Raw genomic sequence first — 13,644 nt, 5'->3', positions numbered from 1 at the left:
CTTTTATTATAAGACCATTTGGGATTTGTGCAACATATGAAGGCTTTGATGATTGGGAATAATTGGTCTTTATGAGGAGAAATCTAGAGCAGAGTTATCCTGACTCCTGGCCTCCATGTCTCAAGAAAAGAAAAGAACACAAGAGTTAGATGCTGCTGAAGTCAAAATGGCTCTGATGACTCACCTGTTCAAGGTAGACATCTACGGTGCCTCCAGAAGATGGGCTTATGGATGCTACTGCCAGGAATGGGTGGGTGGGGTGCCAGGTAATAAGAGAGGGAGATCTGGATGCATCTGGGGCTTTGATTCGGTGATCAAAATACAGTGCCATGATGATGCATAGATCTGGTCAGGGATGAAACCTGCAGAGAGGAAAAAACCACCAAGAGCAACTTCATATAAAATCACAAAAGAGAAACAAACCTACAAAGACCTTAAAAATGTTCTTTAGACTAATGCCGGCAGTTTCAATTTGTTAGAGATCTCTAGTGGAAGAAATATAAACTTAGAAGCGAAGAATTGGACTCGGAATGACCCACAGTATGCTGGGAAAGAAGTAAAATGCATTGCCATCAAAGAAATAACTAAAAAGAGAAGGAAAGCAAGTGACCACCGAAACCAGGGTTTCAAATAATTCTTGGTACTTCTCATTCCAGACACAATATGCATAATTCCAATTTCTACAGATACCTTCAAAGAAAACTGCTGTTCCAATCTTAGATGGTCTTTTAATAAAAAACCCAGAGCCATGCCAGGTGGCGGCGGCGGTGGCGCACACCTTTAATCCCAGCACTCAGGAGGCAGAGGCAGGTGGACCTCTGTGAGTTCGAGGCCAGCCTGGTCTACAAAGCGAGTGCCAGGACAGCCTCCAAAGCTACAGAGAAACTCTGTCTCAAAAAACCAACCCCGCCCCAAAAAAAAACCAACCAAAAAACAACAACAAAAATCCAGAGCCAGATATTGGGGTGAAAGCTGAAAGATCAGAGAAGCAGAGCAAGCCACAGCCAACCTCACCTCGCCAATTCCTCAGCCGATACTGTTTCCATGAATCCTGATACTGAAAGCCTCTGAGTCCTCATCCGAAAGGGTCTCAGCTGAACTGCCTTAGTTCCTGTTTCCTCAGTTCCTGGGATTAAAGGCGTGTGCTTCCCAGTACTGGGATTAAGGATGTGTGTGTGTGTGTGTGTGTGTGTGTGTGTGTGTGTGTGTGTGTCTGTGTCTCACCACTGCCTGGCTCTGTTTCCAGTGTGGCCTTGAACTCACAGAGATCTGTTTGGATTAAGGGTGTGCCACCACTGTCTGGCCTTTATGCATAATCTAGTGGCTGGCTCTGTCTTTTGATCCTTAGGCAAGCTTTACTGGGGTACACAGTATATCACCACAGAAAACTTTGAAACAAAATAAAGGCAAACTGCCCCTAAGAAAGTACTGTACAGGGGAAAAGGAGAAAAACAGCATTCAATTTCAGTAAAACCACAAAGCTCAAGAATGTCACTGAGCTATGACTTCCAGTAAAAGACAGAGATGTCTTATTAGACAGTCAGGATCACAAAGCCACAGTGACTATAGAGAAGCTGAATTTGAAATGTTAATGGGCTTGAAAGATGGCTCTATGGTCAAGAGAACATAGTACTCTTCCAGACAACTTAAGTTCAACTCGAGCACTCACATCAGGCAGCTCACAACTGCCTGTAACTTCAGTTCTTCTGGGATCTGATGCCTTTGCGTGCGTGCGTGTGTGTGTGTGTGTGTGTGTGTGTGTGTGTGTGTGTGTATGTATACACACACACACAGAAAAATAAATAAAATAAAAATAAGCCAAATATATACAAATAATAAGCTTTTAATCCCAGCACTCAAAAAGAAGAGGCAGGAGGATCCTTATGTGTTTGAGGCCAGTATGGTCTACATAGTGAATTTCAGGCAGTCAGGGCTACATATTGAGACCTTGTCTCAAAAAAAGGGAAAATACCTTATTTTTTTAAAAAAGGGGCTATATGCTAGCTTCAATACATCCATTTTTATACAATGCTTTAATAGTTCATTCTCTCTTTCACTAGCACTTAAGTTCTTAAATGAGTATCGGCCATATAATTAAAAAGGCAGATGCTCACAATAAAAGTTACTTAACAAGAATCTGTTAATAGCCTTAGTTCAGGAACAAGTACTTACCCTTTCTTCTATTAAAACAAGCTTCAAGTACCTAGGACATAAAACAAGAAAAGGGAAATTTCACTTTTTCCAGCTAACTGATCCTCATTTTTACAGACATCAATTGTTTTCAGGGGTAAGTACCTCCATCAAGCCAACTTTTTGGAAAAAATCTGTTAGGTTCATTATGCCAAGGAATCATACTAACAAGTAAGGTCACTCACTCCTCTGAGACACTGTCAGAAACATAGGATGGGTTCTTTTGTTGTTGTTGTTGGGGTTTTTGTTTTGTTTTGTTTTGTTTTTTCCGAGACAGGGTTTCTCTGTGTAGTTTTGGTGCCTGTCATGGACCTCGTTCTGTAGACCAGGCTGGCTCTGCCTCTGGGGTCCTGGGATTAAAGGCATGTGCCACCACCGCCCGGCACAGGATGGTTTCTTAAGTAGACTTTTAGGGGTAGTGACCAGTGACCACCCTTTAGGCCAGAATAAGATCACTGGCTGCATCAGGTAAACATTGAGAAGATGTGTAGTTCAAAATGATCCAAGTCAGGTCATTGTATCTTTATAAGCCATCCGAAAGTTGACTAAGCGCAGGATTTTGGCTTTCTTGTCTTCCCCCAACTTTGCACTAAATGCAGCCAGAGGAACTCACATGGCAAATCAAAAGTTCGGCAGGGGGTTCTGTGATTGTGCAGTGAAGAGACAACACTCACAGATAGAGCAATCAAGAGGGTCCTGGCAGGTCGCCTCTAGGCCCCCGGCCCGATCATGGAGGACCCACCCAACCCCAAGCCTGGCTGAACTCCCCACCCAAGCCCTAGACCCCTCTGCACCTCAGCTATAGGAATCTAGTTTCTCCAGATTCCCTGTGTCTCCGTGTTGCCAGGACAACACCGCTGGAAGAAAGCAGAGAGCGCCGCGCCTCCGATGCTTCCCGAAACGACTAGCGGCTTGTGGCGGAAAGAGCCGAAGACAGTAGGTACCACTCCGCGCCGCTCCGAATCTTAGGCCCGCCCCAGGACCACAGTTTGGGCTGCCTGCTGATGGATGGACCAGAACTATAGGCTACTCATGGCAAGCTGCGCCAAGTTTCCTGGTATTTTCTCTTTGGGTTCATCCTTCCCACCCCTCTACGGAGGCCTTCAGCCGGCCCCTCTCGGAGCTTAGCTGCACCTCCTCGGAGGGGAGGACGCGGCTCGAGAGCTTCTCTGGGACGTTCTGACGCCGTACCGGACGCCACCCCCAACTGTGGCGCGTTGACGTCTCGGGAGCCAGCTGCAAGCTAGTGCTCGGCAGAATCTCGCGACTAGGAAAGGGGGTACCCTGGCGACCGTGCGCACTTACTTCAGCCAGTGTTAGCCAACGGCGGGTGTCGCCGGAGAGCAGGCGCAGTAGCACGGTCCACGCCAATGAGCGAAGGGGATAACCAGAGGCCAGGACCTCCTGTGAACCGGGATACCCATTTTCAAACGCCACTTGCGTAAGCAATAGAATTTCTAATAACATTTCCTTATCGCTTCGAAGAGGAAAAGTGTCAGTGGGCTAGGCTACGATATATTTATGGCCCTAAACCTGGTCTCTCAGTGCCCCGTCCCCACCCGAGTTCGCGCGCGTTTCAAGACGTCCCGCTGAGGCGGTGATTTCTTCTCACGCATCCGTCAACACAGCCACAGCCAATCACAACCAGGACGCTGAGCCTATTGGTTGTCCCTTCGCCAATCAGAAGGGACGCACGACCCGCAAGAGCGCGAGGTTGCCGTCACAACACGCCCCACGTTGCGGGCCCGCCCCAGTAAGCCGTGCGCGCGCGCGCACGCAACCGCTGCTGACCAATGGCAACACAGCTGGTTGGGCGCGCCCGCAGAAAATTTGGACGTGCTCGTCTTCTTGCAAGACGTCCGCCCCGCCCCGCTCCGGCGCTGACTTCAGGTCCCCGGCGGCCGCCGTAGCCGGAACTGTTTGGAGCGCGGCGGCCCGGGTGTAGGAGGGCGAGCGGCGGCAGCACCGGCGCCCTCAGCCCTGTCAACCGCACGCCGGTCAACGGAGAGGACTGCGAAGGGAACGGTGCTCGGCGACCGCATCTGACATACGACCACCAGCCCGGCGTCGCGGCCTCGCCGCAGCCGGAGCTGCCCGGCCCGGTTGGTTCTGCGGGCGTCCGCGGAGGCCCGGGATCCGGGATCCAGGCTGCCGGGAGTCGTGGATGAAAAAGGTGACCGGAGGCTGCACACGGGTGCCTACGGGATCCGCGGAGGGGCCGCGGTGTTGGCGGGCTGCGCTTTGTGCAGCCAGCGGTCAACTCCCCAGGAAGGTGTGAGCTTCTCCCACCCGGAATGGGACAAAGGGTGTGGAGCCTGGATGAGACCGGCGGTGCCCGTGCCTCCCACGGTCAGGAAGTGACGGGTTTCGTTGACGGACTCCTAAGGAGTCCACTGCTGCTGGGGAACGACCGGAATGCGCCCGGGGACGCGGCCTGACGCGGGGGCAAGTGGGTCCTATAGGACTGACGCGTTTTGCTCGGTGGCGTTGGCCTGGCTGGTTCTGGAAATGGGTTTCACTCCCTAGCGCAATGACAGGGTTCTGGACACCTGGGTGAGGTGCTTAGAAGTGAACAGATTCAAAGAGAAGAAGTCCTGTGCTATGAAATCCTTTAGCGTGGGTATTGTCTTGTGTGATTCTGTGCCAGAGTTTTCTTAAGCCACTATTAGAAAGATCAGTTCCAAACAGGAAAACTGCACACTATTTGCTGCAGCACCATTTTCTGGTGTTACTTCGAGTTTATGTCCCAGTCTTTACCCTCAGTCTGTTGCCTTGTTAGCGTTGGTGCCTTGCTCTGTCTAGTTTTCTTATTAAATAGGAATGTTCTCAACAGTTGTGTGGAGCCTAGTGTCGCTTCTGCTGAAGAACACAATGTTTCTCTTTCCCGCTTCATCACGTACACAGCCTGTGCTTAAGATGTTGGAATGTACCTGATCTTTAGTTTATTCTGAGTGTAACTTCTCCAGGCTGCAGCTAATTGTTACTTTATTTACCGATATTTTTATGACTGTGGTAGAAGTTAACGCAAAGAATTTTGTTGTTTCCAGAATTGTTTACATAGTTCAGTTCCGATTCTTGAAATCCGACTGGAACATAATAGTGTTTGCTGTCACTTTTCCGGTGTTCCCTACCCTGCTCCATGCAACAGGCTTTGTTGCAAGAGGGTTGCAGTCGGTCCATCTCCCATCTCCCGCCTGGGAAGGTTCCCGAAGTGCAGAGTCTCTCTCTCTTGCATGCCAGCTTCGGAGGGAGCGGCAGCTTTGGCCGGTGGAGCACTGGGCGCCCCGAGGGCAGTGGGCCCTTGCTCTAGGCAGGTGCGCGGCACGATCGCGCACGTCTCCAGCAAGCAGAGGGGAGGCCAGGGGCCACGGGCTGTGCGGGGAGCTAGGCGGGCCCAGGCTGGGCCATGAGCTGCATCGCCGTGGGGTAGGTGGCGGGACAGTGGGTCCCTTAGCGCTGAGGCCAGGCCCTGCCGCCGTGCCTTCCACGGCTCCGGGCCGTGTCGGCCAGCCTGGGTTGGGGGCATCCAAGGGCGGGGCGGGGTCCCGGTCCGGTCGGACTCAGCACTGTGCGGGCCCTCGGGCGGGCGGCGGGCGGCGCTGGAACAAACAACGGCCGCCATGTTGGGAGGCCGGCGGTAAACTTCTGCCCGTCGCCCTCCTCACCGCTCCTCGCCTCTCCCGCCGCAGGATGACAGTGAAGTTGGGCGACGCCGGCAGCGGGGAGGAAGGGCTCAAGAAGCTGGGCAAGCGGACGGCCGATGAGGAGTCGCTGGACGGAGAGGGGCCCGGCGGCGCGGACGCAGCGGAGGACAGCAGCAGCAGCACAAAGAGGGACGGGCAGACCCCTCGGGCCGCCGGAGCCCCCGCGCCACCCAGAGGGTTACCGACGCCGTCCCCACCGCAGGGCAGTCCCCAAGACCAGCACCACTTCCTCAGGTCCAGCGTGCGGCCACAGAGCAAGAGGCCCAGGAAGGACGCGCCCTGTGCTGTGGGCAGTGGTGGTGCCAGCGGTTCCGGGCCGCGCGGAAAAGGTAGGGACCCTATCCTTTGGTGGGTGGTAAGATCTCCTTGGGTGGCACTTGGAGGGGCACATGTCCCCTTCTACTCCTTCGAGTCTGTGGCTTTCCTCTTTACACTAGGATAAGGGGCAGTGAGTGTCCCTTCTCTGGGCAAGAGAAATAGATTCCCAAAGGGTCCCTGACGCTTTTCCATGGATGGCCATTTTAAATTATGCACAATAGCTCAAGAATGGGCAGAGAAAGTACCTGCTCTCTGTCCACACCTCAAGTGGTGGGAATGTAACAAAGAAACTGGCTTTTGAAATTTATGGGCTATTGATGAGAAATCCAAAAAGTAAGGTTAGTGATGGCAGAGGCTGTGTTTGGCTCATTGTCCTCTGCCTAAGACTTCCTGGCCTGAAAGTATGAAGAGCACAAAAAATGGGATCTTTAGAGTGTCAGCTGAGGTTTACTTGGTGTCACAGAAAGGCTCTCCACTTGATGAAACCAACTATCAGGAGGGCAGCCCAGTGCTGTTCTTGTGTTGAAACTGTAAGTGCTTTCCTGAGGCCTCTTAAAGGAGTGATTTGTTTTTGCAGATTTATTTATTTACTATGAATTCAGTGTTCCACCTGAACACCAGGAAAGGACACCAGATCTCGTTACCGATGGTTGTGAGCCACCATGTGGTTGCTGGGAGTTGAACTCTGGAAGAACAGCCAGTGCTCTTTACCTCTGAGCCATCTCTCTAGTCCAAGAAGTAACTTTTTAAAAAAGTACCATTTTGGTTCTTCATATGCCCTTATTTCCTTGTCTTCTTTTGTCTATTTGTATTTCAACATCATGGTTTTTACTAACTGTGCGGGAAATTTGTGCTTACATTCTTTTCAGACCGAGTTTGCCCCCACCCCAGGCTGGCCTGGAATTTACTAAGTAGCCTTAGGCTGTCCTTGAGCTCACAGCAGTCTCTCTGCCCCAGCTTCCTGAATGCTGAGATTACATGCCTAAGCTGATATGGTTCGCGTATAACAGTGTTTTAAAATAACAAATGGAGCATCAATTTCCAGTGTGTTCTCCATACTTATTATAGCCAGGCCTTGAGGCACTCACCTTTAATCCAAGCACTTTGGAAGCAGAGGCTGGTTGATCTCTGTGAGTTCAAGGCCAACTTGATTTACATAGCAAGATCTTGGTCACCTAGAGCTCCATAGGGAGACCCTGTATTTAAAAAACAAAACCCAAGTCATTCACTTGAACTATTATAGTTTAATTTTTTTGTTTCTTTTGGAAGTATTGATTTAAATTACCAAGATGATCCTGGTAGTTTTAAAAAGAGAGAACCTGCATTGAGGATCTGACCCAAATGTGTCCCATTAAATTCACTTCTGCCTTGTCCTCATTTGGAAGGCTGGCCTTCAGATTTATGGCCTTACCAAATGATAAAGCACTTTGAAGTGAGTCTGCCTATTTAAAGATCTAAGTATGAGGTGACTTTGTATGTTTCCAAAACTAGAAGTTGCCTCACACAAGTTTGTTTTGGTGTTAGAAAAACATGAGTTTACAAAACTTGATTGTTTTCTAAAATGGCTTTTCACTAGAAGACGCATGTGCTTAGGCTCCTCGGGTGTGTGTTAAGCTCTTTTTATGTTCTTCAGGTGACTTGGTAGTGGTATTTCAGAAATCCCTCCCTGTATGTAGACTCCTACGGATACCACATCCAGCATGATCTTGCCCTCTCAACTCTCTGTTCATTCAGATTTGCTTTTCTGTCAGATGTACTCACTTCAGAAAAAAGGAATAATAGCAATTGGTGGTGCCTCTTGAAGTTTGGCTGCTGGGAAGAAGTTTGTTGGTGTAAGCACACCGACTTACACATAGCTCCGTGTATAGACTAGAAGGGTGCCAAAGCTGGTGTCCAGTGGTTGGAGCTGTGAAGTGACAAAGGAGGGTTGCTTCCGTTTGCACAGGTGGAAGAGGTTTCCTGGCTAACTTCTCCCTTGTGTCATGGGTGTTTGGGTTCTAATTCTTGTCCACTATGTGGCTTACAGTAGACTAAGCTATAATAGTGCTTCTAGGAGGGAAGTGAGAGTGTTTCTTTTGACAACTTCTTGGCAGTGCTTGCCTTTCTGCTGAGTCCTCTTGGTAGCTGCCATCCACTCATGGGCTGCACAGACTTCATCATGCCCTGGACATCTCCATTCTGGCTTTGGAGAAACTTTTGCTCAACCATCATCTCTATCCACTGCCAGGAGAAGTCAGGTGTGACCACATGTCCATTCGTGTTGTATATCCAACCCTCAGAAATGATTCTCTGGAGGAACATTTCTCTTATACACTGGAAATCTCCACTTTGACTATCCAGGGTGGGTCAGCAGGAAGTGTGGAATGCCTGCAATTTTAGTCTCACTTGGAAAAACACATGACTTGCATATGTGAAGAAAGCTCCCAGCTGAAGCAGTGGCAATTCCTTTGCTTGTAGGCGCCCCATCTTTCCAAGGCTCATCCTGATGGGAATTGGAAGGAAGGATATATGGGGAAGGTGGGGGACCTCCTTGTCTAGTTTTCTGTACATGTCTGTGCTCTTTGACTTGAATGAAGAAAATTTCAGTATGATTGTTTTTTAAATGATAAAGAGAGAGAATACTTAGTGCCCCCATGACAGGCTTTTTTCATTTCTGTAACTTTTGTTTTTGAATGGGTGTAGAAACTAGTTTATTGTTTCCATACTGAGTTCTACCTAGAGCAGGTCTGCTTGATTCTTCCGGTTCTGCCACACTGCCAGGGAGACTCAAGGACCCTTTTGTGACTGAAACCCAGAGTTACTGAGACTGTTCATAAGAACCTGGGTTGAGCCCTCTGATGCTCTTCCTTGTTTGGACAGTTCATGTGATGGTAGACTACTCAGTAAAATAGTTCATCTCTTGGAGCCTCAATTTCTTACCTTTAAAAAAGGAAAAAACTAGAGAAATGGCTCTGCAGTTGAGAGCACTTGTTGCTCATGGTCCCCTGCACCCACATGGTGGTTTACAACTATGTGTAACTCCAGTTCCAGAAGATTTGATGCCTTCTTCCAGCCTCTATGTACATTGCATGTATACAGTACACAGATATACATGCAGACAACACTCATACACATAAAAATAAATACATCTTTTTTAGAAGGTGTTTTTGGTTTTTTTTCGAGACAGGGTTTCTCTGTGTAGCTTTGCACCTTTCCTGGAACTCGCTTTGGAGACCAGACTGGCCTCGAACTCACAGAGATCCGCCTGCCTCTGCCTCCCGAGTGCTGGGATGAAAGGCGTGCGCCACCACCGCCCTGCTTTAGAAGGTGTTTTTAAAAGATGCCTTCTACACATTTCAGCTATTGAGTCAGCTTTCCATATTGGGAAGAGGTTTGAACTAGCAGTCTAGGGCGCAGCTTCCACTCCAGAGCTCTCAAATGCCTGGTTCATGTGTGTAGCAGGGGAGGAGTAAGTCACAACGCCCAAACTATAAATTCTTTTTGACTAGACAGGTGAGCTCATGGCTGAGACCTACACTTATCTTACTCTTCAGGGTTGAAGGATTCAACTTTATAAAAGGGACTGGGATCTCACGTGTTCTCAAGAGAACTTTCTGCAAGATAGGCTTGCTGAAATCAACCTATAATTCTAGATCAGGTGAACTTTCTGCTTAGCTTTTGCCTTTGGGAATGCTCCAAGCAGGAACCAGCCAGATCACGACCCTCCTCCGTATAGGTGGGCATGGGCTTAGGTGCTGCTTCACCGCCCTGTGGTCCCCTGCAAGGCCTTTCATCAGGCACTGTGCCCAGCATTTACTTGCTAGCTGGGCTACAGTGGCGTGTACCATGAGGCCTCTGTGTCCATGCTGTGCAGAGGGGAGGTCAGAGCATATAAACCCCGAAGGATAGAGCACCGGTTCCTCTACCCAGTCTAATTCAGTGAGAATGGGCAGGGCCCATTCTAGCTATGCATGGGCAGTGGCATCAAGCAGTGCCAAAAACCTTGAGACCCAGGGAGAAGAGGAAGAAGAAGGGGACTCTTGTCTTGCTTCCAGCCACACCCTCTGTGACATGGAAGACAGCATGAACATGTGATCCCTATTTCTGACATAGACCCCACCTGTTCTCAATGAACCAGGATGCACAGTACCTTATAGACTGTGATGACATCAAGGCAGAGAAGAAACTGTCGAAATTGTGTATAATTGTGTATAATTTTGTGTCTGAGACAGGGACTCAGGCTAGCTCAGGCTGACTTTGAATTCACAAAGGGCCTACTGCTTCAGCTCTTATGTGCAAGTTTATTACTCAAAGGTTCATGATAAATCATAAAGTTGTTCAAGGAAGTTGTTAAGTAGGCAAGGTAACAACAACTGCTGTGTTGAAGGCTCACTGTATAACTCTGGCTGGCCTGGAACTTGCATTGTCTACAAATTGGCCTAGAACTCACAGAAACCCACCTCCAGCCTTTGCCTACTGAGTACTTGGATTAAAAGTATTCACTACTACACTTAGCTCATTTCCTTTTAAGGTTGAAATGAATGTAGTTTCCATGGTGTCTACCTTGGTAGAATTGTCTTTTGCTAATAAAGAATGCTTTAACATCTTGATGTTTGTATCTTATTTTAGATTATATAGAAACTATTTTAGATAGCAAAGTCACAAATTGAAAAATTGGAGTTATCATATATGGTATATAGAAGGCTTTTGTTAGGTTGAATAACTATGATGATCTTAGCACAAAGAACAATATAAAAACCACTAAAAGCATGTGTTTGCAGTTCCATAGGGATAACAGGTATTGACTGTAGAAGACAGTGAGAAAAACGCCTGTAGTAGTCCATGAGGAAGACACGTTTTTATGGAAACAATGGGATTTAGTTGTGATTTCTTGGTGGGAGGGATGGGAGAACCTTTGAGGTATGACACTGAGGCTTGCGGGTGTGAGGACAGTGGAAAGAAGAGGATCTCTTGTGGTGATAAGTGAGTAACCTAGGGATGAGAAGTGAGGCTCTGAGTGACCCTCAGAGTATAAATAAAGGAGGGCATTTTAGAGTCTGGTCACCTTGGAAAGGTCTCACAGAACAGTTGGAGCATACAGATGCCACCTTTGGGGACTAGTTGAATGACCAGAGTTGAGAGGGATCCTTATTTTTTTATTCAACACCTTTCATATGAATCAAGCAGAATCTTTGAGAATTGATGATGAGGCTAAGCCAGTGGAAAATGTTTGGATTCATCATCCCTTGAGATGGCAGTCACTGAGTACTGGCTTACTTATGAAGAGTTGGTTCCTTCTGTGTGATCTTGGTAAGGATGTTACCTCTCAGACACCACTGTGACTCTACAAGCAAAGCTGCTTGAGCTAGCTTCTGGTGGGATGTCCTCTGCCAGCAGAGACATAGGATCTGAGGTTCCCTTCATGACTTGCCTTTTGCTTTGACTATGTATACTGTAAACTGAAGTGGTCTTGTTGGGCCTTGATGGTGTGTGCCATCCTTGGCCCCTGTGAAGTATTCCTGTCTTTATATGCTGCAAACATAGGCCATAGGGATGCTTTTCCGTGCTGGAATTTAGAGTGGACTAGTTTGGAGCTGATTCCAAAACACCTTTCTGAGAACAGACTAAATGAGCAAGACAGTCACTGCATCTCTTGACTTAGCTGGTCACATGCTATTCTGGATTTAATGTTCTTGTTTCTCAGAAGGAAGCTCACAAACCCCAGAGAGACCTTCAAGACAGTGACTAGCTAATGTTCTTTTAAAATATGGCAGATTATAATGGTATTCCGAAGTTGACTAGACTGTCCATGTTCTCTCCCTCCCCCTCCCCCATCCTCTCCTCCCTCCCGTTCTCTGTTCTTCTCTCCCCCACGTTCTTTCCCTCTCCTCCTAGTGAGTGAACCCAAGGTCTCACCAATGAGCTCTGATTCCCAAACCCAGTCAGGAAGTTTGTAAAAATGTATTTTTAAGAAATAGAAATCTTTCCCAAGTCCTCATACCGGTCATTTATGAGCCATGTGGTTTTGGGAAGTTGTTTAACCTCAGTATCCTTATCTTTCACAAACTGAGAAAGACCTCGAGGTCAAGTTTCAAGCTTTGTCCCTTCCAGAATCCTGATTTTTGTAGCCCTGCATATAAGAAAAGCCACATGGTGTTTTGGTCAGGGAGGAAGAAAGTATTGACTCTGGAGAGGAATAGTGACATCACAGCGTGAGAATAGGCCATAGCTTGGCGTGGGGAGAAGCCTGGGTGTCCAGGGAGAGTGTTGGGTCAGGTTTGGTTTACCCTGCCTGCTGACCTTGGGGCTTTCATGCTTTGATCTGATCCAGGTGCTAGTGTAAGACAGAATAGAGTCATATACATGTGTGTATGTGTGTGTTTTGAAGTTGAAGTTGTATTCTATTATTCCCAGGCTTGCCATATACAGAGCAGCCATGTAGCAGTGAGGAGCTACTTTGTTTTCTCAGCATTCCTGGTTGATAGTCAGGGTGATTTTTGTCTTCCTCAGGTAATGTCAGGGCAACTGGGAAAGAGACCACAGCCATACATGCTCTGGAGACTCCCACTGTAGGCATGATGAGCTGTGTGAATAGAGAGGAAAATGTTGGAGATGGTAGGGCACAGCTGGCCTAGTGATAGTAAAGCATCTGGAGGATTGAGGCACGGATGGTTTTGTGGGGGGTCTTCAGAGCCTGGGCGTACTTGCGTGAAACTGAGGCACAGGAGGTCAGGACCACGTGAGTGTTCAGTGGTCCCTTGTCTGCCTCCACTGCTCCTGAGCTGTCACTGAGCTTCTATTGCATAAAGCCTGGTGCCAAGCTTCGACCTGGGAGAATAGGACCTTGGTGGTGTTTTCAGGGGGCTCTCCACTGGGGAGCCTGTTTGTGTACGCCATGTCTCTTCAGCTTTCGGGGACACTTACTTTTATCATACATGCTATCAGCAAAGTCCTCTGTGCTCTCCATGGACATCTGGCCTCTGCATCCTGCAGAAGCTTCCAGTCCTTGCGGTCTTCCCTGAAGCCATTTATTTCATCATCTCTAGCGTTTTTACTTGTGCTGTTTTCCGGTTCACCTTGATCACATTCTGTTTTCCTCCTCATTTTCCTGGACTGAACCTCTTCCACGCTGTTGTTATCTTAGTCCACCAGTGTTCCTGGTCCTGGTTCCTATTTTTATTCTTTTTGTCTTCACCTGAAATTTTGGAGGAAGACTAGGTGTCAGCATTCTTTCTGCAAAGCTTTTGAGTTCTAGGATGCTGCATAGTAAATGCTAGAAATGGTTGCATGGAGTGATTTACCTTTGTACTTGAATATCCAGGTTGAAGTCATTTCCCTCCTGAGGATATATAGAACTTTTGAAATACCAGAAGGAGGAAGGGCCAGGTATCTCAAAGCAAATGGCAGGCCCTTGGAACGGTGACTGTTGCTCTGAGGAGTCGTTTGCTGCCTC

At 48.1% G+C, this 13,644-nt stretch overlaps 2 protein-coding genes across 6 annotated transcripts in view; one reads left to right on the top strand and one right to left on the bottom strand.

The window, feature by feature from the left end:
* Ift140 (intraflagellar transport 140) overlaps window positions 1–3,750 on the bottom strand; it is a 93,176-nt gene extending 89,426 nt beyond the window's left edge. For 2 of the 4 annotated variants that reach the window (XR_004945730.1, XM_036198277.1), the window contains exons 1-3: window positions 2,985–3,489; window positions 2,173–2,203; window positions 185–362 (exon numbers count right to left, since the gene is read on the bottom strand). Coding sequence is in view for 3 of the 4 variants with exons in the window: in XM_036198277.1 (XP_036054170.1) it covers window positions 185–331 (147 nt within the window). In the remaining variant the exon portion in view is untranslated. The other 2 variants (XM_036198278.1, XM_036198279.1) reach the window with 2 other exon arrangements.
* Window positions 3,751–4,070: 320 nt separating this feature from the next.
* Window positions 4,071–13,644, top strand: part of Cramp1 (cramped chromatin regulator homolog 1) — a 56,001-nt gene continuing 46,427 nt past the window's right edge. For both annotated transcript variants that reach the window (XM_036196868.1, XM_036196867.1), the window contains exons 1-2: window positions 4,071–4,363; window positions 5,880–6,223. In XM_036196868.1, coding sequence (XP_036052761.1) covers window positions 5,881–6,223 — 343 coding nt within the window. In that variant the 5' untranslated portion in view covers window positions 4,071–4,363; window position 5,880. The remainder of the gene's footprint in view (window positions 4,364–5,879; window positions 6,224–13,644) is intronic.

This window comes from Onychomys torridus, chromosome 8, assembly GCF_903995425.1.
Source record: "Onychomys torridus chromosome 8, mOncTor1.1, whole genome shotgun sequence".
NCBI lineage: Eukaryota > Metazoa > Chordata > Mammalia > Rodentia > Cricetidae > Onychomys > Onychomys torridus.
The sequence above is the reverse complement of the archived record's forward strand: the minus strand, read 5'-3'. Positions and strand labels throughout refer to the sequence as shown.